A 26,612-nucleotide genomic window follows, 5' to 3' on the forward strand; every position below is an offset into this window, starting at 1 on the left:
TTGGCTGTGAAAGTAGGCTATATCCACCTGAAGGAGAGCATCTTAGACCCAAACCAAATTCATTATAGACCAGAAAAGTACAGTTTGGAAACTGTTCAGGCACGGTTGGCCTGAACAGTGACCAGTGACCAGGAAAGCGAAAGTAAACAGTTTTGTCTTTTAGTATTTACTTTATTTTTCAAAGTGAGTGTGCTGTGCGTGCCCTACGTGGGTGCGTGTGTGTATATGTGTGGTAGCCCCGCCTACACGTCGTCTCCTCCGTGACGTTTCAGGCAGCAGAATGTCGCCAATGGGCTTCAGTTGTAGAAATGGCAGCGCTGAGACAGGAGCATCGGTATGGGCTCTCCTGTGGCAAAATTAACAAAAACACCCCGAAACAAACTCTTTATCACGTCAAACTCACTGACACTGCGATTCGGGCTCTCGAAGCCTACCAGAACCTGAAGGTAAGTAAAATCACATTCAACTTTGAAGCTTTTTGCGTCTTTTTCGTGTGCATGTAATTTTCTCTTGATCGTCCAACTCCGGGAGCTGTAGCCTACTGGAAACACAGCTTGTTCCTGCTTTCTTTAGAAGAAAAAAACAGTAAAGTTTAATGAGTTGTTGTTGTTGTTGCTGGACTTTGAACTGGTTGAGTTTCATCGACAGAAAGCGCTGGTGCCTGATAAATGTTGGCTGCTTTAGTTTATTCTGGCTCTTTTACAGTAGAGGCAGACTGGGCTTGATTTGGCATGTTTTGATGAATGAGGGCGATTCACTGAATTTCACTTGGTAAAAAAAATCGTTTTCAACAAGAACAGAGGAGTTAAAGCGTTTTCTTTTTAAATGATATGTGATTTTTGTCCTGTGCTTTTAAAACCCAGTGTTCTTTACTGGCTGTGGGTCATTTATTTGGAAGACAGGCGGACGCAGAGTTTTTTAATGTTTTTAAATTAAAAGGCAATTTTGTCTGCTTGTTCCGCTCCCGGGAATAGATTAATGAACAAGCTATCAAGTAAATTATTCGACTCCGTGTTTTATCGTTTGTATGGGCCATTAGATTAGACCAAGATAATACAGTCGATCCAAATGGTTTTCCCCTGGGCAAAGCTTGATAAGACAGTTAGTGCCACAGTTATGATTGCAGGACGAGAATTTGGTTGAGTCTCTTTACTCCGACCTGTCAAAACAAGTAAGCCTATTTAAATGTGCGTCATAGTTCAGAGCCAGACCAACACTAGAGCTGGACCGGGGCTGGATAGTAAGCTGTGGGCTCGGTGGCACGGCTCCGCAAGTTGTCGCTCGGCTCTTGTGTTGTTTTCTGCCCTTTACACGCTTGGAAGCCCGCCCATCTCCGGAGCTCATTGGCCTGTGAAGCGGAGTAAACTCACACAGCCTGACAGCTTCCTCCAGGACACGGCAGGCAGGCAGAGGAGAGGAGAGGTTACTGCGAAAAAGTTTTCCAACAACTTAAAGACCACCCCTGAAAATACCGGTTGAGACCGCCGGACTCCCACTGTGGAATGGAAGATTTTGTCCTCAACAACATCAACCTGAGAGTGTTTGCTAGTTGGAATTATTCCCTGATATTCATGTTTGTGCTGGAAGAAGTCATTTTTATGCAGAAATTATATTAAATTCATCTAGATAAATGACAGTGACTTTTCGTGGGTTTGTTACATGATTTGCAGCAGCTTTAAAGAGAAATCAAGAGTACACAACAATAACTGTGGGGCTGCATATTTCTTTTCTTTTTCAAATAAAGTAATAAATGTTGAGTCTAGTTGCAAACAAACAAGTCTCTTCTTTAAAACAGTAGATAAAGTTATCCAGGGACACACAATGAGTGCTGCATTCCTTTATTGAAAGTGATTCTGAGCCACATAAAATGTGTGATCTTATGCTACAATTCTTCATTAAAAATTAGTTTAGTAATTTTTGCACAATCATTTTAACAGACAGGAAAACAGACAAACAGCATTGATCACATTCCTTGTCCTCAGCTTGCTTGGGGTGAAGATATAATGGATTATTGCTCAGCTGCTTCACTTGGAATAAGACAACTAAATTCTTGTTAATGAATAACAAGAATCAAAGATCTTTCCACTGATCAGACAACGGCTTTTATTTAGTGATAAAATGTCTGAGGCTTCTCTTAATTAAAGGTCTTATTAACAAGTGCAGACCAAAATGTCTTCAGAAATCATTGAATTGAATGAAACCTGTGAGATAAGCCATGTAAAAATGTAAACAGCACACATCTGCAGAGAAATTATTTAGTTCTTTTAATGGCACAATAAAAATCAAATATGCTGTTTCAAATGATCAAGGTTCATGCTGGTTGTTTACCAAAGTGCCTCAGTATGGCTGAGTTACTGCCTAAAACCAGACCAACCCAGCATGGGTGTAAATCAGTGTGAACACAAACTGGAACAGAAGCACTTTGCTGCAGAAGACCTAACACAAGCTCTCAGATTTCTCCGATTTCCCCACGACTGTAGTACTTCTAAATAAATGTTTAACAAATAATTATCTACTAATTTCTGAATCGGGTTTAAGAATGACACAACTTTCTATTCATGTATGATTAATTGTTAAAAATATTATAATTTACCCCTTTTTAACAATTAGACTTTGCCCTACAGCTGTGTTTGTGATATGCATAATAATAATCTTTATATGCTGTAATATTTATTATTCCATTCAATATTAAAAGCTTATGGTTGATGAGGAAAATCACAAGAATCCTCAATAGAGAAGACATTTCCCAAAGCCATTAATAATACATATGGAGTCCCTGTCAATCAGGGGCAGAGCTGTGCATAACAGATAATAGTCCCCATGTATTAACCATGTATCACGTTGCCTCAATATATGCGGGAATGGACAATTTGATGTTCAGGAAGTTAAGCAAAGTGCACTGTAGACGTGGAAAGTAGTGCAGCTTTTCCAGCAATGTACCATTTTATTCTGGTGCTTCGTCTTTCCTCTGGGACCCATTCTTAGTTTATCTTCGTTTATTCATTTACAGAGAGAGTCAGCAGAAATCAAAGTTTTCTGTTGGACATAGAGCAACTAATTATACACACTCCTCTTAAGATAAGAGCTAGAAACGCTTAGCCTGTACACTAATTGGGGAGAGGAAATTATGGCAATATTATATCAACATTTGGCTGAGCTTTATTTTTTTTTTTTTTTTTTTTTTGCTTTTATATAAAGAATAAATCCACTGAGGCTTGTACAATGGCAATGTATTTCACTTATAACATATAAGCTGTTCATTGCTTTAAGATGAACATGATTTGTGAGTAAAGTTTCTTCTTTTTCTGTCTCTCCTCAGGCAACGCTATCAAATCAGCCAGCTATATGCTTCAAGGGGAGCCAGGGGGTAAGATGTTTTGCATACTATCCCTAATGCCTCAGAAATTCAACAGTAATTAGATTTGATTTTTTTTTTCTTCTGTTGAGCGCCATCATGACGGTTCCTCTGAACATCTTATATGCTTCTTTAGTATCCAGTAAATGCTTTCATGGATCTACAAAGAAGTCAGTTTTATATTTTATAAATATTAGGATCATGTTGGTGTATTTTAATACCCTGAAATGCTTTTTTTTTGTGATTCACCAAGAGAACAAAGCTGCTGTTAATGCACCGCAGCTCTCAGCCTGTGGGGAAAGTGTCCTTAATTTTCTCAGTAACACTGTTGTGTGAAGTATCCTGTACACAACGTGTCTGTGAAGACACCAGGTACACAACATAGAAAAAAACCCTTGGTACAGAAAGTAAGAGGGCATTCCTTTGAAGCTCCTGAAAAGAAAGCTGCCTGTGTCCGGCCAGATTAGCCGGGTCTGTATTACGCTCTCCCCAGCTCTGCCTGGTAGACGACTACATATTAACCACTCAATTGTCCCTGTCTATAAGGAGCTGTTCTAATCCCTGGAAGAGCCGATTGCATTGACGAAAGTGACTTTACTTTGTATACAAATGCTGGCCTTGTGTGCTCAGCCGGGCCCTGGTAGCCCAAAGACCGGCTACGCTATACCCCTCCGGCTGCTAGCCAGGTTACTGGGTCAAGCTCTCAACTGGGGAGGCTTTGTTCTGGGAGGGGAGGAGGAGACGGGAGGGTTTGGCAAACCTTGGGGAGCCCCCATGTCTCCAGTCCTGTTGTCTCTGTGCAGACTTGAAAGATCTAACACACAGGAATTGCACACAAACAGTGGGATTGTTTTTATCTTGGAAATACATAATATGTCAAAACCCCAACGTATCTAAGCGTGTCCTGGGGAATCTGTGAAACAGACTCTTGTAAGCTAAATAACTTGCTTGTAAGAGTATCCCTGTGAAGCAATGTTAAGTGAGTGCAGTTTAAGTGTGCTTTAATCATTGAATAGGATTTGGTGATTATATCTTGGCTGGGACATTACATATTCAAATTGCTTTGCGGAATTCAAGCATAGGTTCCCTCCCCCTCTGACAATAGTCCCAGAGCTGGACGATTGGGCATTAATGAGGTAGCTGCAGCCATTGGTGGGGGAGGCCAGATTAAGCTGTTAGTGGGGGGAGGATGTTGGTGAACATGGCAGTCTGGCATAGAAGAGAACAAGAGGGCATCCAGTATCTGTGTTATAGCTTTACACATATAAGTATTCCACTGGTGCTTACCAGCCGCACAACCCTGTGCAAGAGCTTACATCTTCCCCCAAAAAAACTCTGTGAGGTTCAATAGGTCATGTGTTCTCTGACAGCTGCCAACTGTAGAGCCTGATCACAACAACCACAACTGCTTCTTTTTGATCTTTGCCCTGGCTGGCTCATGTCGTATTTCCTGTGAAGGGGCGCTCGCAGGGCCATGAAAACCAGAGGAATTCTTCAAATCACCATCCTGGCGTCACTCCAGGACTCAGCGGTGTCGGGGGCCAGGGCTCCTATCAAGAAATAGCACACTGAGGTTTTCGGCTTCTTTTCTCTCTGCCCCTGTGGCATTTAGCCACACTATTGTAAATTGTCTTGCCAAGCTTGTAATCTTGCAATGAAAGACACAAGCTCTCTGAAGCTTCTGCATTTGGCATTAAAACCAAATATAAAACAAACAAATAACAAAAAAAGCTGCTTTTTAGGAAAACCACTTTCTTAAAGGGACTCAAAATGCATGATCTCAGGGGAGTGTGAACTGAATTGGCCTGATCAATAACCTGCATCTTGTGCAGGGATAGAAAAAAAAGTCTGGATTAGTTTGAAATCACTGGGGATTAAGAAATACATTCGGAGCTGCTCTGGGTTCCCATGGCCTGGAATTTCACATCCTAGTGCTTATTTTCCTTTTTGAGGCTCTGGCAACTCTGTCTGCTTGTTGGCATCATCTATATCCATTTAGTAGGAAAAGGATCTCGTCCCTGGCTCTTATTTACTGGATCCATGCTGTTTTAGTGCTTATTGATCAAAATGTGCTCCTTAACTGCAACACTGTTTGTGTTTTTTAAACTCACGTAGTACTCATAGCTTCAGATGTTTGCTGATTTCTAAACATATTCACTAGTGAAGAAAGACTGGTCTTTAGAAAATTTGCCTGACCGGTAACAACTGAGGTGAACATCCACAAAACAGAAATAGAGAGAGCACTTCTTCAGGAATTACTTTCATCTCTGAGAATATCTGGGTTTTTATAGAATATCTGAGAAGATGCTGGTCAGTCACATGAGTTTATTGTTTGCTAGCTCAGACCGGAAACCGGAAACAGCTGCTGAGTCACTTGCCGGTCACTCCACCCCCAAAAAGCCACATCAAATCTTCTTGAAACACATGCAAAAAAAAAACAAAAAACAAAACAACTAAACTCAAGAATGTGCATATACTTGCTATACTTGCTCAAATGTGGACTTTATTTTAAGATTTTTCCTGTTTCCATGAGCATATATGGTAATTCATCTCTTCTAAATGAAAATGTAAAGCTGTTGAAACCTGGCTGGATCTCCTGTAGAACCTGGTGAACAAAATGCTAAATCTGGCCTACATGGAAAAATGGTTTTATACTGTAGAGCAGAATAAATGTTTTATGAGTGTAATATAGTCGTAGTAAACATTGACATTACATTTGAATTGGGCATGTTGGGCTGTGTCAGGTGTTATATTGGTTTAATTCCCTTTTTGGTTCATAAATGTTGAATTGCAGTTGCCAGAACACTTGTTTTTGTTTATGACCCTGTCTGTTTTTATGTGCACAGCTGCCACATAAAGGCAGCAGTGGTGGGATGAGGGGAAAGTAGATGTGCTCTTAAAGATATTCTCATGACGGCTGTGTGTGAAGGCAGAGTTTCCCCTGGGCTCCCTCCCACCTGCCCTCTTGATTATTGTGCCATTTCACCCCATGCCTTGGCTGAATCCTTGGGAGACATCAGGGCCTCTATCTTACACTTGGCTGCTCTGACTCTACCCTCGCTTCGCCTCACGCTCCAACTGAAAATAAGCTCTTGCACTGTGCGAGTGTGTACATGTGCATGCACACATCATTTCTTTCTGGAAGCTAATTAGAATAACAATAACAGGAATGCGGTTTGAGAGCCGTGCTCTCCCAGTGGCATAGCAGTGAGAGGGAGAGCTGTCCCACGTGTTAGTGAAAGGGCACACGCCGCTCTATTCATCCAGATGTGTTAACCAATGCTAAAGTCCCTGTGTTCTTTGCACGCCTGAGGCCCGCTGTGTTTATGCAGTTGGCTTAAGGATTTTTAAATCATACAGTATATTTTAGGAACAAGTCTCATGAGAAACCATAGTGACGGTGCCGGTGTTTTTAAAGTATTCCACAGATGCAAAAGTACTTTAAAGAAGCGGAAATCACTGGAAAAGAGTCAAGGGGTCAAGGCTTAAATAATAATAATAATAATAATAATAATAATAATGGAAAATGTGTAGCTATGACAGCTTGACAGCACTGAGATAGACTCCATAACAGCATTAGTGTTACCATAAATGACTATTCATAAGTTCGCCTGAAGTTTTATCTTCAATTAAAAACAGTTTTCTGATGTCATAATGCAGACTAAAGTTGTGGATCCTTGTAAGTGAGCCTTAAATGATAATAAGCTTAATAACTGGCGTGTGCATAAACTAAAAACTAATAAACCATAATAAAAAAGAGATGCTGTTTATTAAGGGAAATGTAATAAATGAGCACAAATTAATTCAAGATTAAGTTTTTTTTTAAATGTTTTTTAAATAGTCTAGAACCTGATGTTTGACTTTGTATACTAGAAATACCTGTACAACACGATGACCAACAGGTTCACTCTGAGTTTAGAAACTGTTATTTGTTTTAGCCCATGCATATGAAAACAGTTATCACTGTCTTTTCTTGCACCTGTATGCTTAATATTCAAACATGCTGAGTTTCTTTGGGCTGATCTTTTTTATCCTTGTGACCTAATTTTCAAATTTCACGTTAGTGAGTTTCAAATTTTGCCCTCCCTAAAAGTTTGGACATATTTTCCAATGCACAGTCTTTGAATTGTTAAATGATTGCTATCTGGCTACTTGTATGGAGAGAAAAGTCCAGTAATGGAAGCATAGTGTAGCGATCCAAGTGATTTGTGGGATTGCTTCAGGGAAACAGTGAGGCAAGGGGAAACACATCACTGGTGTTAGTGCACCTGAGGTCTAATAACCAGCACTAAAAGGGAATTTCCTGACTTGCAAACACTGTCACCATCAAATGCAAATTAGTCTAGGACAAGGGAATAAACACGTGAAAATCTGACTGTCTGATTTGTTTTCTTTTTTTTTAAAAAAAGAACATTTTATTTTACATACTGTAATAAAAGGAGACAGTGACTTTACAATATAATTGCTGGCTTTTACATGTCATCTCCATCCATCTGTGTTTGAGGGGGAAGGCACCTATGAAGAGGGGTGGGGGTGTCAGTGTAGGAAGACAGCGAGCGTTTGTTGAGGTTGACAGATTAGTCCGTGCTTCTTGGGAAAAGACTGATTCTCCTTGGCATAACAGCCAGTACCTTGGGGGTTGCTCGACAGTTGCCCATCCCCATATCCCTACACTAACTCCTATCAGTCCCAACCCCCTTCCTTGTGCTTTTCCTGTATCTACCAACCCCCCTCAACGAACAGATCCTCGAGCATCACCAACACACCCATCCAGGCTCACTAAAAGCAAACTAGAAGTGGCTTTGTGGCTACACATTTTTATCCATCTGTGTCATAGCAGTGGTGTACAGTAATTGGGAAAAATTCATTTTACGCCCATGTTTTTTTTTTTTCTCGAGACACACCGTCAGTATCACAACAGTTGCTTGACTGTCTGTATTACTGATTAATCATTTATTAATATTTGTTTGTATCTGAGAAAATAATTTAACGTAATCATTATGGTAGCAAGATATTTACCAAAATAATAAAAATAGGGGGTCATAGGGCCAAACACACTTGCTTTAGTCTGGATCCATCCCCCTCCCTCAACTAAGCTGCACATTCCTAGAGGAAGACTATTTGGGGGCCATCCTTCATCCTCTGGTCCTACTGGGAGTCACTGCCACCCCTTCCCCTCCAGTGCACACACCCAAACCCCCAATCCCTCCCTTCATTACCCAACGACACACAGCCACACGTCCCTGCTGTTCATGAATAATCCAGGCAGCCCGACAGGCCATAGCGCTCAGCTTTGTGGGGGAAGAAGCTAGAACAAAAGACAGGCAGCTCACAGAGCAGCTATGGCTGAGTAGGCTCAGATGAGAAGACAATGGTAACTAGTGTCAGTCCAGACAGGGGCAGAAGGCAAAGATTTTAGAGTAAATCACATATCCAGGCGCCTGCTTCCATCTCAGTGCTGCCATGCCAAATACCAGAGCTTTCTTTCTTGCTGTCATCTGCAAAGAGCAAAGAGAGAGAGAAAGAAACTATCCTCTCATCTTCCCCTGCAGATGTTTGGCTTGCTTCCCGCAAAGCACAGAACTGGCCAAAAGTAGCTCTCACTAATAAACCTTCTTGTTCCCTTCCTCACCAAATGGCAGGGTTAAGAACTCCGTTTAACCTCATCAAAGTTGAACAGTTAAAATGTGCTGGCAGAGTTACATGAGGCTTTACAAGGGCACAGACGATGGTGCACTTTGTCCTTGCTCAACTGCTGAGCCCCCTGCCAGGATTTTCTCTTCCAGTCCAGTTCACACCTTGAAAGTATTTGTCATCTCCAAACACACGGGGCCTGGATTAGCAGATGTGGCTGTGCTGAAGCCACAGAGGCAGTTATTGTATTAGTCTGAGCAGTCCTTAAGAAGGGTGGGGTGAGGGTGGGGGGGCCGACAGGGCGCTCAGGATTGCAGTTTGGTCGGTCTGACTGTTAAATGACCCGGCAGCTACACTTAACTTGCACCATGATAATGAGAAGCATTACTGCACACCACATGTTTAATATTAAGCTGATGAATTTTATTAAGCTGGTACAAACTTATAATACACTCTGATCAGAATAATACCAGATTAAGCTTCTCTCTGATTAATTCATCAACAGATTAAATGGTTTAACAATCATAATGAGAATACAGTAATGCATAAGTCATTTAATGAATTCTCTCCTTGGTTTTGAGTTGGACAAATCAAGCTGATTTAATAGTTGTTGCCATGATCGCTGGTAACTTTAAAAGCAGAATTAGAAAATGTAAATTATACATAGAAAAATATTTGAATCTAACTGAAAACACAAATACAGTATATTCGGCCATTTTGTTTATTTATTTTTTTTATTATTCATTTATTTCTTTTTTACCTGTAAGTATTATTTGTATGCAAACATGAGATACCTCAGTTTGAAATATACAACTAAAACCAGTGTGCTATGACAGCACTGAAAGAAATGCATGGTGGAGCTCTGTCTGTGACATGTGTATACGCGACTCACCAGTACTTGACCTGGGAGTGCTGCAGCTCTATTTTTCAGCAATTATTACACACTGTCTCTGAATTATTATATATATATATATGAAGCTTTCTTTGTCAACTTTAAAAAATGCCGCATGTCCAGGACTGTGGACATGACTGTGGACATGCGGCATTTATAATGTTTTCCTCTTTTTGTTTGTTTATTGATGATCATATGTAAAAAATCCACTAAATTAGACTGATAATAACCTCTCTGATGTTCGCCTTCAGCTGTTAGCAAGATATTTGACCTCAGCCCTGCATGTGACCCTTAAAAGTGTGAGGCTTCCTCTGCCTAAAAAAAGACAAAAAGGCAACACACACAACCTCAAGCCAAAGCTGCATATAGCGATGCCCATGACTCAGCTTCTATGTAAATCTACACCCACTACTTGACTGACAGCAGCGTCCAGATAACAAACCAGTTTCCAAAAGTCGTAGTTGATCCCATCAGGGTGGGTGGTAAGATGATGTGATAATGAATGTGTTGTAAGGGTACTTCTCGGGCTGTTAACGTGACAGTAAAGTTGCTGAGTTGGCTTCACATGCTGCTGCTATGCATTAAATCTAATAAACTGACTGACCAAGTAACATAATCAAGAATATTGTAGCTCCTACTAGCAGGCTATAGTCATGATTTAAAAAACAGGCATTTATTAATTTAAAAAAAAGGGGAATATTGACTTTTATTCCTGAAAGTCAGGTTGTATTGTAAACTGTATTTATAGTAATTCACTAAATATTTCAGTGACAATTAATAGAAGAAAATAGAAGCACTCCTTTGCTTGATACTGATTAGTTATTTTCCAAAATATAAAAGCTTTAAAATAAACGATTCAGTCAGTTAATATAAAAACAACTTGAGCTGTACAGTAACATGCAGAGTTTGTGGTAAGATAAAAGTTCCTTGTTTATAGTTTACACAAGTGCGATCACTTACAATCATCATATTCCTCTTTGCAACGAAAGTCCACCTGCAGCACTTTACAACCCCTGTACACCCAGTTGACGATGAGCTTTTGGGAATGTTGGGAACATTTGTTTTCTCATATATTTAGGTTGTAAAGCACAGTGTCAGGTCAGTGAGTGAGATAGATCATTTTGATTGGTTGTTCAGTCTGATGAATGAGCTCTTTTTGCTTTTTTTCATAAACCGTAAATGTTTAATAAAAAGGTCCAGAACAATTAATATGAAGCTTTTGTTTAAATTAGAACTGTTATCTGAGTAGTCTGCCCTACTGAGGTATGACCTGGTTTAGCTTTTTTTTTTTCTTACCTGATTGGGTAACATCTTACTGGTTATTGAACTACTTTTTTGTTTCATTATTGTTACAGGCATAGATCGTACGTCCTAGTTGGCGATTGGATGTCAGTGTGTTTGAGAGCCAGACACCGGTGAAGTGAGGAGACACAGCAGGGGCCTTCTGTCGCTGCTGGTTGTTCTTGCCATCAGTTTGGTGTATAAGGAGCTTAGAGAGAAAGTAAACAAGTTCAATTTGACTCTGATTAAATACAGTCTCATCTAATTAGATTATAATCCAGTTCAATCCAGTTCAATATAACAGTATTCATACTGTATGGTGGCAAATCATCAAATGCAGCTTATCTAAGGAAGCCAGCAGGTTGCATCAAATTTTTTTATTTGATTCACCTTCTGCCATGTACATCCTGAGAATGCACATGGCAGTAGGTGACATTGAAAAGCAGAAGTCCCCCTTAAAAAGGAAAAGAACTTCACTAGAACCAGACTTGATGGCTCAGCAGGGGTATGATTCTTGTCAGCCTAGTTCTAAAAAGAAATCTGAGGTTTTTATTCTCCTCAAACAGTGGTGAATAATAGACAGTTCTGGTCTTGCAGCAGCCTTTCTTATAAGTCAACACACTTGTCTTTTCAGTGAAATCCTTCTAAATTAATGAAACACCAGTTTCTTTTCAGCTTGGCTCTGAATTAAACCAAGGAGCCAGCCTCCTCTGACTGATTACCTTCTTTTTCAGTGGGGCACCAATATCAGTAATCTCATTTATATCTCCTGTTGTCTCAAAACAAGAAGCAAAATAAATAAAAAAGATCAATAATCCCTTTCTTTTAAAATAACGATGAGTGATGACCTCCCCTAACCTTTCCTCATCATAATAAGAAGTTTGACATCTTTTCTTACAATAATGCGACAGGGCAGGTCATGAGAGTCCACATTTATTAGCTCCTTTATATATTCTCTCTATTTTAATGGCTGTTTGTTCCAGTACACAAACCTTTGACTAAAAAACAGGTGGGGATTCTGGTTTTCATAATGATAAAATTGATGCGATATAATGAGTTTAGAGCATTAGAGGATTTCTGCTTCACTCAGAGCCAAGCTCTCATTTTTTCCTCCAATTTCAGGCTTTGTGCCTGGCTAAGCTGAGTGGCTGCTCTCCAGATAAAACTGTTCTTCTTCAGTTATATGGCACTTTCAAGGCTGCACTTGTGATCCTGAGATCAGCCACGGAGGCTCTACTTGAGGAGTCAGGAGCTGGGAACTAATGGGTTAAATGACATATGGTTATGAAGCTTGAGAGGGAAGCTGTGAATAAAGTGGGGGCAACCTCTGAACAGTCTGACCTGAGTGACATTGATTAGAATTAGAATGTGAAGTGTGCACGGTGGCATGGATAGGGGTGACAGGCAGATCTAATGCATGGCTGGAGGGGGGCTCGTACTGTTGCCCTCAACGGAAAGAGGGGACGTGGTGGCACTGTTGCAATGCTAAATGTGCAAATGCAGGCTCTCATCTCGTCACAGAGCTTTTGTCTAGTCTTGCCCTCATTTTAAAAACAAATTTGAAGGCTGTTCCTTTACATGACTTTTAAGCCTATCATACTGTATATTGTTAATGGGAGTTTCTACTTTAATCCTAAAGTAATAGTTCCTTAAGGACACGGCTCTTGCTTGTTGTCCCTGCTCACTTTGATGCTCGTTGGGTTGATTGTTCCTAATTAGCGTAAAACCCACGACAGACATATGCAGGACTCTGCTTTACCACATCATGTTAACAGAGACATAAATAGGTCAGAATTAACAGTCAGCTGTGTCTCAAGTGTCTCCGGCCTTGTGGGCCGCTTTACGTTTTGTGTTGACATGGGCGGACTTGTGCACATGAGGGAAAGCTGGAGGTGGATGGGGGTAGGGTGAATGGCATGCGTTAGATTTTAGAATAGGAGGAGGGGTGTGGAGAAAAGGAGTTGTTCATTGGCTGTGCGCTGAAAAAAAATGCTCATGGCTTTGCTGCATGACTGGGCATTTGTGACAGCTAAAGTCCTGCCTGCCACATCTGCCAGTGGCACTGTGCTCTCAGCCGCTCAGCTCAAAACCAATCACTTACAAGCGTTAGCTAACAAGGCGGCTTAAAGTCCATCTGACTGACATCTGTTTCTTTTTTTTTGTTAATTATATATTCATTACAACCACTGCATGCTTGAATGCTGACCATTACTACAAATCTCCTACAAATAAAATAGAAGATAAAAGACAAATCATCAGCTCCTGAATCTAGGACACTTTATTGACAAAATTACTAAACTGTCAATTTTCAGACTGAGACACAGCTGCAGGCAGTGTAGAGGAGAGCTACTACCCAATGTGTTTTAAAGGACAGATTACCTGTAGGTTAATGACTTTCTATGTTGAATTATCCTTTTAGTGGAAGTGGGTTTTTAGGTCATTTTATGTAACAACTTTCTAACTGAGATAGCTCTCATCCTGCTGGCTTGTTTATAGAGAGAGCAGTGGACAGTCTGTGACAGAAGAGGTTATCACCCATGTGAAAAAGCTCCTTGCTTTGCTTTTGTTATGTTTTGCCTTTCAGACAGGATCCTCCCATGACTGGCTGCGGGTCATCTTCCTTGACCTGGGTGGTGCCATGTAGCCTCAGTGAATGACCCACATTGGAGATTTAGATCTACTGACTAGAAAAACATAAAAATCCAATGACCGTTCTTATAAGTTTTGATACTGAGAATTTTCTTTGTTGGTTTACTTTTTGCAGCGTTGTTTGGAGATTACACTGAATCAGTTTGGTCTGTTTCAATGAGAGATAAAGCACACTTATTACATAACTCACCACTCAAAATAGCAAAGCTAGCAGATACCTTCAAGCTTGTCAAAGAACACCATAAATCTGTTAAAGGTTAAAGATTAAATATTTTTTGTACACACACACACACACATCTTGTATTGGTGTACACCTTATGGTTTCTCTTTTTTTAATGCAGTATATAAATTATAGCTCCAAACTGTTTCATACTAATTTTTCTGATTCTGTATTTGTATTCTTTAGTACATAAAGATCCCTGTGCCGACCCCTGAGTCTCCAGATGGATTCAGAGTCTTCTCATTTTACCTATCCAGCGACAGCAAAGACAAACCCCAGTCCAGCTTCGACTGCATTCACCAGTATGTCTCAGGGTAAGCGGCACATATAACTCTCTCCACTGTCGACCACACATGGAATTTGTTGTAAATTTGGTGTCAGGGTGAAACCACAGGATCTCGCCAAACACTGGCCCTCTCTCTACGATATTACAACAACAGACAGTAACACTGTTGGGCTATATTCAGCTACAATAATGCCTAAAGTCTGTCATGCCACAGCTGACCCCAAAAGTGTGACCGGTAATAACTGAGAACAGTGAGTTAGTGTTTGTGGCTGTGGGGGGTCAAAGGGCTGGTTAAGAGGTTACATTAGAGCAGCTTTATGTGCACTGAAGACCTCTGCAATCCTCGCTAAATAATTATGCTTTAGAACAGAGCGAGAAACCTCATGTAGTCACAGAACATTTGTGGTAATGCAACATATAGAGCCGAGTCATTCATAAGCCTTTCTTCTTTACACAGGGAGGGCAGGGATCACCTGGAGGGCCAGGGCAGCATTCAGGACAAGATTACAGTTTGTGCCACGGACGACTCCTACCAGACGACACGGGAGCGCATGTCTCAGGTGGAGAAGGACATCTGGAGCCGCACAGCAATTGAGATTAAGCCAGGACCAAGTAAGCTTTTGCCAGTTGGTGTTTCTTTGTTCTGTTGCATCTTAAAGCCATCAAGCACATTAGGATTAAACACAGATAAATGGGTAGTTTTTATATTGGCAGAACGCTTCTAAACCATCGCCTCTCACCATTCCATCCTGCTGATAACTACTACTTCCTCCATATGTAGTGGAAGTTATCACATAATTGATCAAAGAGATGCAATTAATCATGTGAGAGCAACTCATTTGTTTTGTTTTTGCAGTTGTGTTTCATTTTGACCAGACTGCTGAGCCACTAGCACCAGTTTCCCTGCCAGCATCATTAATGCTATTGTGTTTGCCAGAATTATGCCCAAACAGATCTTATGCTGATGAAGTTTTGGCTAAAATGTAATTACACTGACTCAGATTTGGTTAATTTCCACATGATAATATATTCAGAAAAATATAATCAGAGAACTAAGGAGCACATAACCTCAAGCGCTCTGCATTTGATGTGCAGAATCTGTTTCACATTTTAATTTCTTCATTCTGTGTTCCCTTTGCCTGAGCCATGGCTTTAGCTGCGTTGCAGATTAAACTGACTGTTATATCTTTACAAAATGGTCTGTCTGCGTGGTCTAATGGCATTTAGAGGTCTTGTAAGAAAATGTATTTATAAAAGAGAATATGCTGTGTAGGCAAATAGCTCAACATAACATTTAGAAGTGTTTTCGAAGCCAGTTTCTTCCCATTGCATGCCATGCTTTGTAACATAAATAGTCCCCCTGAGGCTTTTACACATGTATTCATCTAATAAATGTTGAAAAAGACATGAGATCTAGTTGGAGACACACATTTCCAGGATTTCCCATTTTTCTCAGACCTGCCTTCTCATGCACATAACCTTTATAGGAAAAAAATGAATAGTTTATGGCTCACTGTATGCAGTGGAGAGTTCACTGTTGTTTTGCGGTAACTTTCTGACTTTTTATGGTGCAGTAATGCTACACTCATCAGAAAAAAAATGTCTGTATACCAACTCACAATTATAGGTTGGAGGAGAAAAATGTCTACAATTTAGATAATAATGTGTGATTTAGCGTTAATTTGCATTCAGTGGAATAGAATGACTGACAGCACAAGAGGAGAATATGTGCACACCTGGTGCTGGAACGTCTCACAGATTTTTAAAAAAAAATATAAATCATTCTAAAATATTAATACACATCTGGTAACAGATGCTGCTTTAAATGTTTGGCCATTGCTCGTAAAAACACGCCCACAACGCCAGAAAGCATGACAGTAACTGTAAGTCATACTGAAAAGTATCACAAAGACTTCCTTGAAACCCCCTCAAGCTACTTCAGTTTATTACTGTGAAATAATCACTCTAGTTGCTGCTTGTTTGAAAAGTTGCAACACAGGTTGCTTCAGTACAAGAAGGATATCTGCTTAAAATCTTCAGAACCTTGTTGGTGGTAAATGTTGAAACATGCCTTTTCTGAATCTTGCCTTCTTACTGTATGTCGTTTAAACGGTAATCCAAAATTACCTTCAGGAGGTGCGAATATCATCTCGGTCAAGCATCAGCTAGGTTGTCTCTGTTAAAGCAGCAGTGTGAGCTCACCAACAGCATCCAAAGTATGGCTCACAGTTGTAATGAGATTACAGGCAGATATCTGTAAGCAGCTGAATTAGTTCTGCAACAGGAAGAAATGACCTCTCTGTGTTGGCAGCTTTAGTTTCTTCACCTGTCAGTTTATTTAGTAACAGGATAACCTGCTATCTGTCTAACACACATGCAGAAACACTGCCTCTGCACATGGACATTTAGAAGTGCATGAGTTTAACTCCAAGCTCAACGTTTCTATATGTAAACTGTTTTCTCACATTGGGAAAGCGCTTTCTTATTAACTACTCCTGCATAAAGCTAATAAAGCCAAAAAAGAGAATTAAAAATAATATGTATTGTCTCACTGTCTCTCATGTGCAGGCCTGTCTTTCAAAATGAGGGTGTATCTGCCCTGAGGTTTGGATTAGGCATGAGAAGTTAGCTGTGCTGTTGTGGGATACTGTGAGCGTTTGTGAATCCTGTTATCAGATCAGCCGGAAGCTCTGTGCTCTTTAGTTTTGTGCAGGTCACTGTATGGGCTCTCAAAAACAGCTTGAAATGACTGTTGTGGTTATGTCTTGATTCACTATCTCTTCTTAACCCTATCATGTCTACCTTTTCTTTGATCTTAGGCAAGTGTGTGAAGGTCCAGAGGAAGCAGGGTCTGGTAACAGGCTCAGAGAGCAGCAACAAGCACTCCCCAAGCAACAAGCGAAGCCTGCTCCCTAGCCCTGTGGCTCATCGGCCCTTGAGGGATCGCATTATTCATCTTCTGGCCTTAAAGCCCTACAGGAAACCTGAGGTGCTACTGTGGCTGGAGAGGGAACGGGCCGGTCCAAAGGACAAGGCTGATCTGACCTCAGTACTGGATGAGGTGAGTCCCTGGCACACTCCTACGGAAATGTATTGCCAACTAATGATACACAAATTATCTAAAAACCCCTCCCTCTTGGCAGCAGGTTGACATCAACTCCGAGCCCAAAACTACAAATATAAAGTAATCCCTACCTTGCACATAATGAGTATACTGTTCCAGTAGTCAGTAGTGCTGTAATGCTAAATACCCCTGCCCTGCAAAGGTGATGTCAGTTGAGCTTATTTCAGGCAAATTTCTTGTGTTCACAGTGTTTGAGCTTCCCATTGCAATCATCAAGTGGAGACTGCTGGTAGCTGTAATTAGGGCCGTGCTTTAATTATCCTTGGATGAGAAGATTGTGTTTTGACAGTAGAAGGGTGGGGTGACTCCAGCTGGGACCTGACTACTCACAGAACTGAAAGTTGGGTGGTTGGTTGGGGTAGATTAGCATCAGTAGGATTAGATTTTATAGAGGAGAGATTCTGATGTTAATGACAGAAACACAACAGACTCAAATGTAGCTGTGTGGAACAGTTTGCTTCTTCCCCTGTGAACAGTATATTCTGACCTCTTTCTGTGGATTCTGTAACATTTGCTGGTGTGTTTTTCAGGTTGGTAAACTGAATCCTAAAGACAACAGCTATTCTTTAAAGGACGAGCTCTACAGACACATCCAGAAAGACTGGCCTGGATATCTGGAGGAGGAAAAGCAACTCATCCACAGACTCCTGATCAGGTGAGAATTAAAACAGGTCAAACATGCCATTTTGTCTTTTTAGTCTTTCTTTTGTTCTGCTTTTATTTGTTCCTTAGTCATTGTTCTTCCAGTGGAACTATCATAGAAATGTTAATAGTTATTAAGTAGTGTTTTGGAAAATGTGTTTAGTCATCTTGCTATGAGTGAGATGCTTTTCATGGCTATACCTTTGTCTTAAGACAAAGCTACTTCAATAACTGTCTATATTAGCCCAGTACAAAAACAGGTATAAACAGCAAGACTGTACTCTGTTGAGAGATGTAGAAACCACACAAATGCACCCCAAAATCTCACAAATACACATTACATCTTATTTATTTTATCCATAAAAATCTGAGCATCAAAAATACCAGTAGGAAACTCTGCTATGTTAATCACCTTCTGGCTGCAGCCTTATATCGTTTGCACAGACAAGGTGTCCATCTTTTCATAAAACTCATAGTAAGAAAGCAATTATCTTATTTCTGAAATTGTAAAAAAAAAGGATTTGAAAGTTCTTTTAGACTTCCAGAACCCTCTTTGGGTGGATAATACGGAGTTAGACTGAGGGATGGAGGCATGGTGATAGTACTGATGTTAATACAAAAGACCAACATTCATGTGGAAGTCTGCTGTGATCATTTTGAATGGAGAGCTTCTAAATTACTACTTCTCTGCACGGATGAGTCTCCTAATGGACACATCAAAGCACAGAAAAATATTCACTGCACCATGCTGCCAAATGGCAAGAGCTGCAAGGCTGAGCTTTTCAGGGTGACCTTCCTCCGCTTGTACGTTTCCTCTGCCAGCCAGAAAACATGCAGGCCTTGTGTTTTACTAGTGCAGGTCCTGCTGGTGGATTGCACCACCCCTGCTAAGTGCAAAAAGCTTGAAGTTGTACTCATACAATTATTCACTAAAATCAATAAAGTTGTAATAACCAAGAAATGCTGTACATGCAAGATTTCTTTCTTCTAGTTAATCAATTTACTGTTGGGCTCATTTTATTAGTTTTTTTTTTTTTTTTTTAATACAGTCTAATGTTATTGTTCAATATTTGTGAGCTTCACTAACACATTCTGTGTGATTAAAAGAGTTGCATGAATCCACTGTGGGTAGTGACTTTTCTTTTTTTTTTTTTTTTTTTTTGATGGTATCTGTTTGAGGAAGAAGCTGTAGGAAGCAGATTACCAGAAAAGTGGGTTTGGCCTTGCAGAGGTTAAGTCTGCTGCTGTTGTTCTTCCCTTGGACTGTGTTGTCTCTGTAACTCTCTTATGCAGATTGTTTCACTGTGACTGGACGTTGCATAATTTCAGTGACTTATATCTATTGTGAAAAGCTTCCAACTCAATCTTTTCGCAGTAGCTATTGCTCATTCACTTGCTCGTAAGTCTGCCAAGACAAGCTTCATGACTGACACGCTGCTTCTTCCTGTTTGCTTTTACAAACCATTTACCTTGCAGTCACTGTCCGACTGAAGGTGCTGTGTTCTTAATCTCTCCTCAGGAAACTTCAGCCACTCCACAGTAGCCATCTGAAGAGTCCCCAATCCAACCATTCATTCCACAAAACTCCCGGGGACTCCCCGTCACAACTCAGTCCTGCCAAGAATCTCTCAGTGGTAATTATTCAACATTTCAGGATTTGTATTTCCTCCTATTTCTTCTTTAATAATGAGGAAGGGGCGCCATATTATGAATATTATGCATTAATTTCACACTATACAGTTCTCATAAGTGTATTAAAGGTGTTCTCTCTTTTGATGCCATCACAACAACATAATACAGGAAGAAAGTCAACAAAAAATCCCTTTTGGTCTGTAAACAGTTAATAAATACTTAGTATTAACTCTGGATTTTGTCCCAGATTAAACAGATGTGAAAGGCAACAAAACCTCTACCTGGACTTGGGAAGGTTTTTTTCAATAAATTCCATTATATAAGTGTTTTTGAACATTTCCTTTGAACCAGAGTACAGGATTTTGAAACACAGGGATAAAATCTTGTTAGCTTTTGACTTCCAGCTGCTTTTTAGCATCATAGCTGCCGACTGAAACATAAATAATATTGTAACAGCAAAAATAAATAAACAAGATATATCTGAAATTACAGCTCCATCTACAGACCACACTGATGACTAAAAAAGGCATCATCCTTAGATCGAGTCAGTCATGTTTGAAAATTGAAGCTATCTGTCAAAAACGTTTGAGACTTTTTTTTTTGCATCTCTACACTGTAACCTTGTGTGGATGTTGCTGGACTTGTCATGTCAAACACAATTCTAAAAAGAAACAATAACAGTTCCTTTTAATGTTAGTTGAGTAAGTATCAGCGTCATTTCGCCCAGTTACTGTGCATCAACCTTTACTTTAGCATACAATGCTCGGTGGCCATCCTGCAGCCGGTTAAACATATTCGGTGTATTTTGACTGCGACTTCTTTACAGCTGCTTTACAGGCTGGTGAGCCGTTCTCCACAATGACATTTCTATAACCAAAGAAATCCGACAAGGATGACTTAATCCGTTTGTTTGGAGAGAATAACTCTTCCTCGTCATACTTTCCCACTACACTTCTTCTGTTACTTGCACAGAACAAAAACAACGTGGTAACACAAGTGTGTTGTGTAACTTTGTTTTCATCCTGTGTGCAAATTGTGCTGATCTGTGGGTGTGATTTAGACATATTTCTTAATGTCCGAACCACATCTGCAGACATGTTTTGTCACATATTTCTTTTATTTATTTTGTAACACAATGAATTGTGAAATCGAGTAACCGTGACATCCGTTGTCGTGTACATCAAATATGGAGCTGGAAACGGTTGGATAAATGATGTAATGAACGCTTTCATGTAGTTGCTTCAGCTGCAAAGTTACTTCAGCTATTTAAATCCATTGATTGACAGGTATTAAACATGTAATGATGCACCAACATAAAAGAAAAACCATTTTAACCATGAAGCTGTAAAACTGTTTCTGACAATTAATAACTAAGAAGATTCATGTCAGTTAAAGCCATTTAGATTTTTGTTTGGTTTATTTTCTATTTCACTACTTTCTATCACTTTTCCAAACCAACAATACTAATAAACTGTAATTTTATATTTATGTACAGACATACAGGAAGTGGGCAGTGGCCAGTATTCACACCTCTCACAAAAACACAAACAAAAACAAACAATTTTTCTACATAACAACATATGCTGCATGAACATCCATTCCATTTTATGCTACTTCGACTAAATGTATTTTCTTTTTTTCCTTTAGAAACGCTCACTGGCCTTGGATCCATCCAACATTCAAACCCCCAAAAAACAAAAGCTCTCAGACCAGTGTTTGCCCCTGCAGTCCCCCTCTCACACAGACTCTGGCACCAATGGGTCTCATAGCTCCTCTACTCATTCTAGTAAAAGTGAATTCAATAAAACCAACAATCATCTTCAGGCGAGCCCTAATGGTCTGTACTCGCCACACAAACTCACTGCATCATCTGCTATTTCCAAACTGGAGAGAACGGAACCAGCTCCCACTGCACCCAGTCCCAAACCACCACAGAATGACACCTCCACCTGCACAGACCAGCAGTTAACCAATGGCCAACACAAGAAGAAAAGGTCCAAAAAACACAAAGATAAGGAACGAGAACGCTTAAAACCAGACTGGATAGAGGCCAGTCCAGACCTGAAGCAGAACCAAGAAAACCTCAAAGGTAAATGTCAATAAATCTATAAAATGTTCTCATCTTGAAAGCTTTGCCACATTTTAATTAACCTGTTGTGTCAATGAGAAATGTAAGATTATTTTTCAAGACCTTTATAGCCTCCCCAATTTTTAAGTTATAACTGTTTTTGGAAGCCAAAGAAAAAGAGTTCATGTAATTTCACTGTAAACACTATAACACTATAGCTCTCTAGTCTGTTGATGATTGACTGTGGAACAGCTGGCTGACCCACGGTCAAGCGAGCCAGCAGGCAGCATTACCTCCTACTCTGTGCTGCTGACGTCACCGCCTGCCTTGGATCAGATCTCTTATCATAGACAGCGATAAATGATTCAGTCGGCCTTGATATGATGGGCACATTATCACATTTGCATTGGCAGACTGCTGTAACCTTTTGTCCAATATATGCATGTTTTTTTTTTATCTGCAGACCATGAGGGAGAGAAAACACCTAACAATCGAACATCAGCAGAGGAGCTGCCTGACTATTTAATGTAAGATTAATTACATATGCATGTAATATTTCCAGATTTAGGAATGAAATGCAATAACTATCACTACAGTAACAGTCCAGATCACACACTGCTTACTGAATTTTAGTAAGAAACTAGAAACTTGTAAACGTGTCCCTTTAGGATATGGTTAAGCTTCCAAACATTCAGATAAACAGAGGGAAGTGAAGACCTGTATAAATAAGCTGTCACGAAGCTTCACAGAGAGTTACAATGAAAACAAATTATCTTCTACCTCACATTTATACATCTGGTCAACACATCACCCTGGTAATTCAAAGATGTGCCAAACTTTTCAATTCACTGATATACAGTGCCATCTACTGGAAGGAAGGGGAAACAGCTTTTAACAGCCTAATGTTTACCGTTTCAGAAAATACAGCACCATAACAGCACTGGAGCAGCGTCAGCAGTATAACGATGACTTCTGTGCCGAGTACGATGAATACAGAGCTCTTCATGACCGGATTGGGGCTATCACGGAGATGTTTGTTCAGTTGGGCTCAAAGATCAACACTCTTTCCCCGGGAACACAGGAGTACAAGGTACTGTATGTACTGGGAGACTAATATAGCTGTACTTCTAAAAAAAAACCTCATAAAAGGGATCAGACAGATGGTACGCTAACACCCGTCCTTTTGTCATTTTTTTCAGCTCATGGAGGACCAAATACTACAGAAGTATCGAAAGTATAAAAAAGTAGGAGTCTAATTCAGCTTTATATCACATTTAATGCATCACTTCTAGCATTTATCGTCTGGACGTCATGTAAAAACCTTCCAACCTCTTAGATATTCAAGACCAGCAGTTTAATTTACAGATGGTTGTACTTAAGTACAGATACCATATGCATGTACTGTATCAATAAATCTCATCAGTGTGATGTCTGTCATCACCTGAGAGTTGACTGAGATTAAACTGGGAGTATTTTGGCACAACAATTTTAACATTTGTTAGGCATTTTCATTAGTCTCTTAAATAAAAGCACTGAAGAAAGAAGCATCAGTAAGATTTATATTTTTTATTATTCATCACATCAGTCAGAGAGTTTTGTTCCAGCAAGAGATACGGCATCTTCACGTCAAACCAGTTCTTCATTATTTCTGACATGGTATGTACGGTGGAGTCAATGATATGTTCCTGCAGTGGCCACATCTCATAGATTAAATCTCTAAAGATGAAACGAGTCATTTACAAGAAGTTTGTGCAGCTAGGAGTTGTTGGTTAATAGAAATTAAAAGGCCAATGTAAGACTCCCAGAGAAAAAGACAAGAAGAACAGCAGTACCCTCTACCCATTGTGGTTTGTATTATTTAAAGCTCACAAAGGCTTCTTCTTTTCCTTTTCTTTTTTCAGAAGTTTCCTGGGTATCGGGAAGAGAAGAAGCGATGCGAGTACCTCCATAAGAAACTGTCACATATAAAAGGCCTGATTGCAGATTACGACCGAGCACAGGGCCTTTCCTAGTACCTGGCCTCTGCCCTCAGCAGGGTGTAACACAACTGGACCAAATGACTCCAAATGGACCCAAAGACTGTACAGCTGGGTCCAGAAGTTGCTGAGACACTATTCACTTTACTCCTCAGAGTGTTAATGGAATCGAGGAGCAAGGCTCTTTTTCAAAAGCAGGCTGAGACCACCTACTCGTGATCAAATGTTACCCTTTAAAATGATGGTTTTCAGCCCTGATTATGGCTGTAAAAGCTGGATTCTGTCCTGCTGTAAAATGGTGAGATGACAGTTAAAGCTGACAGATGCGATCCTTCCTGCCTAACAGCTTAACTTTTAATTATATCCTTTATCATGTCAGAACAGAAAAGTATTAATTTCAAAGTATTGATGTGATGGTACAATCAATCTTAAGGGTAGAAAAATGCTACTAAAGTCTTTATGTTTAAATAAAAAGGATTTTCTTTGTTCACTTTTTGCTGATAGTGCATTAAATCCCATCAGTTATTAGTTTCTTACAATAAGATCATATTGACTTTAATGAGATCATCATCATTTAGTGGTGCAAGTTTTCTCAAACTAGATACAAACTGATAAAATCTGTTTTTTAATGTTTTAGCTTGGTGAGACAAATTTGTCATCCATTCACACCCATTTCTGTATAGCTTAGACCTGAACTGGTAAAGAAGCCTAAACGTGAAGTTACTTCAAAACATGCTACAGGATCTATGATTAGAGCCAGCGTCTTTTGGGCTTATATCATAAGGAATTTTATGTAGCTGTCTGCCTAAGTCCTGTTTCATTTCTAAGAAATGTTGGAATCAAAATAACTCCTCACAGTTCTTTAAAGCTGGTTTCAAGAGCTTGTGCACAATTTGTAGCCTACAGTACCGAGAACTGCCTTTTCATTATGTAATGAAAACCATTCATCTCTCACGTCTTTTGGTTCCAGCTTGACTACGTGTAATAATCATGCTGTTTACGCTCTCGATGAATGATTATGAACTTGGTAAAGCAGTTTTTTTTTTTTAAATTTGCATGTAGTTTTAAAAGCTTACAGGGTATCAGTCTTGGTAATCGACCAAGTGTGTTTTCTTCCAATGATTTTACTGTGGTTGAGTTCTAAATGTTTAATGTTAAGTTTGGTTGAAAACAGAATTCACTTCAGTGAGGGTTACATTTGATGTCGAATGTACAAAAGACGCCTTTAACAAATTGGAGTGTGTCATTTAAAGCCCCACAGGGTAAGTGTGGGGGATGATGGCGCTCACTTTGTGAGTGTGAGGAGCAGGGTGATGTGCTAGAGGGGCTTTTAGCAAACACACTACATGTGATCAACCACAACATTTAACATTTGCATCAGTGTAGCAGTAACTTGTCTTAACGGTGACCTAAAGTGAGAGAATGACACTATATTTGCCTTGATGTGTACTGTATGCCAGACATTTCCATGATTCTGGTCCCCCTGTTCCTAAATGTTCCTGGTTTAACCTGCACAGTTAAAAGTGCTCTCAGAACATTTCTGTAAATGTCTTTTAGTTGAAAGGAAAGTTCAGTTACTGTGTAGTTGCGCAACATTTCTTCGTTGCTTTTGTTTTTGCCATGTATGTCTTAATATTTTACTGTTTTAGCTTCCTTTGTTGTCATATTGCCTTTCAGATAATCATGAACTGTACAGGAATTTATTTCACTGTTCTACCAAGCGACACTATCAAAAGGCTTGCAGGAATTAATACGAACCCAGGTGCTTTGCCTCTCATATCTCAGTTCAAATGGTGGTTTATTGTCACATATTAAGCAGCCCTTTTGCAATCAAATGAACTTTAATGCTCAGTACTTGTGGTATGTTTGAAGGAATTGAGACCTTGCAGAGTTGCTCTGTCTTAGCACACATGAACATGTCCAAGAAAGGAATATTTATCAGCACTGATGACTGAAGAAATGCTAACTGTGAGCCCAGGAAGTGTTCGGAGCTTTAAACATTACCAAAGCTAGAACAGAGAGTTTCTTAAAGCTCTGGTACGCCATCATTTTGTTTATTGGATATCGTCTCAGGATCAGATTTATTGTTGTATATGCATTTTAACAAAGATGTGCAGCATGCATACACCCAACTTAGAGTGCCTAGAAATGCCTGTGTTTTGCTTCGGTACTTAAATGGTGCTTTGTTCAGTTGGATTAAAAGACAACAGCACAAGATTACCCAAAATAATTTATTAGTATTCTTGCATATTTTGTGTACAATCAAAGGTACACTACTGATTACCATCAATAATATCAGAGTGAGACAACATTTAAATGACATCTTTTATATTAATTTAAAGAACAGTTATTTTTTAAAAGGATTCCCATGTAATACAAATCAGGCATCAGGGGTGACACTTCCTGGGAAAAAAATTCAGACTTATCACAGTATGATGAGAATAAATGTAGCATTTAGGTAAATGCATAAAAAAATCACACCCCTTAATGAAAGCATCTTTTTCTTAGTCTTTTTTCTAAAAAGTAGATGGAGCAAACTACTGAAGGTGCCTTTTCATTCAGAAAGCAGCGATTCATGTAATGATTATTGGTTTCTGGTAAAAGAAAAAGAATAAAATAAAATTGGGCCAGCTCTATTTGCAAACTAGTTTTACACTGTTGACACTTTTTAAAAGTGCTTTGTTTATCTTTTGTTTTTTTTGGGGGGAGGGGTATAAAATTAATCTCAGATGCCTTGTAAAATGCACAAACTGTATTGGCACTGGCATATTTAATTAGAATATTTTTTCCAATGATAAAAATCTGACCTTTTAAGATTTATTGCTACTTATCGTTTGCTTACATGAGCTTTAG

General features: G+C 39.6%; 1 protein-coding gene across 2 annotated transcripts; it reads left to right on the plus strand.

Annotated features, from left to right (window-relative positions):
• The first annotated feature begins 308 nt into the window (after positions 1-308).
• LOC121647467 (RNA polymerase II elongation factor ELL) lies at positions 309-26,541 on the plus strand. Of its 2 annotated transcripts, none has more exons than XM_041996957.1 (12): positions 309-446; positions 3,320-3,367; positions 14,218-14,345; positions 14,775-14,929; positions 17,137-17,378; positions 17,972-18,096; positions 19,603-19,717; positions 21,363-21,804; positions 22,247-22,310; positions 22,702-22,873; positions 22,983-23,033; positions 23,685-26,541. In XM_041996957.1, the coding sequence occupies exons 1-12, from the start codon at positions 309-311 to the stop codon at positions 23,793-23,795; spliced, it is 1,791 nt and encodes a 596-aa protein (XP_041852891.1). In that variant the 3' UTR covers positions 23,796-26,541. The 2 variants fall into 2 exon arrangements, with proteins under 2 accessions (XP_041852891.1, XP_041852892.1); XM_041996958.1 differs by having other exon boundaries at positions 22,983-23,027.
• The last annotated feature ends 71 nt before the right edge of the window (positions 26,542-26,612 follow it).

Source organism: Melanotaenia boesemani, chromosome 10 (assembly GCF_017639745.1).
Source record: "Melanotaenia boesemani isolate fMelBoe1 chromosome 10, fMelBoe1.pri, whole genome shotgun sequence".
Taxonomy (NCBI): Eukaryota; Metazoa; Chordata; class Actinopteri; order Atheriniformes; family Melanotaeniidae; genus Melanotaenia; species Melanotaenia boesemani.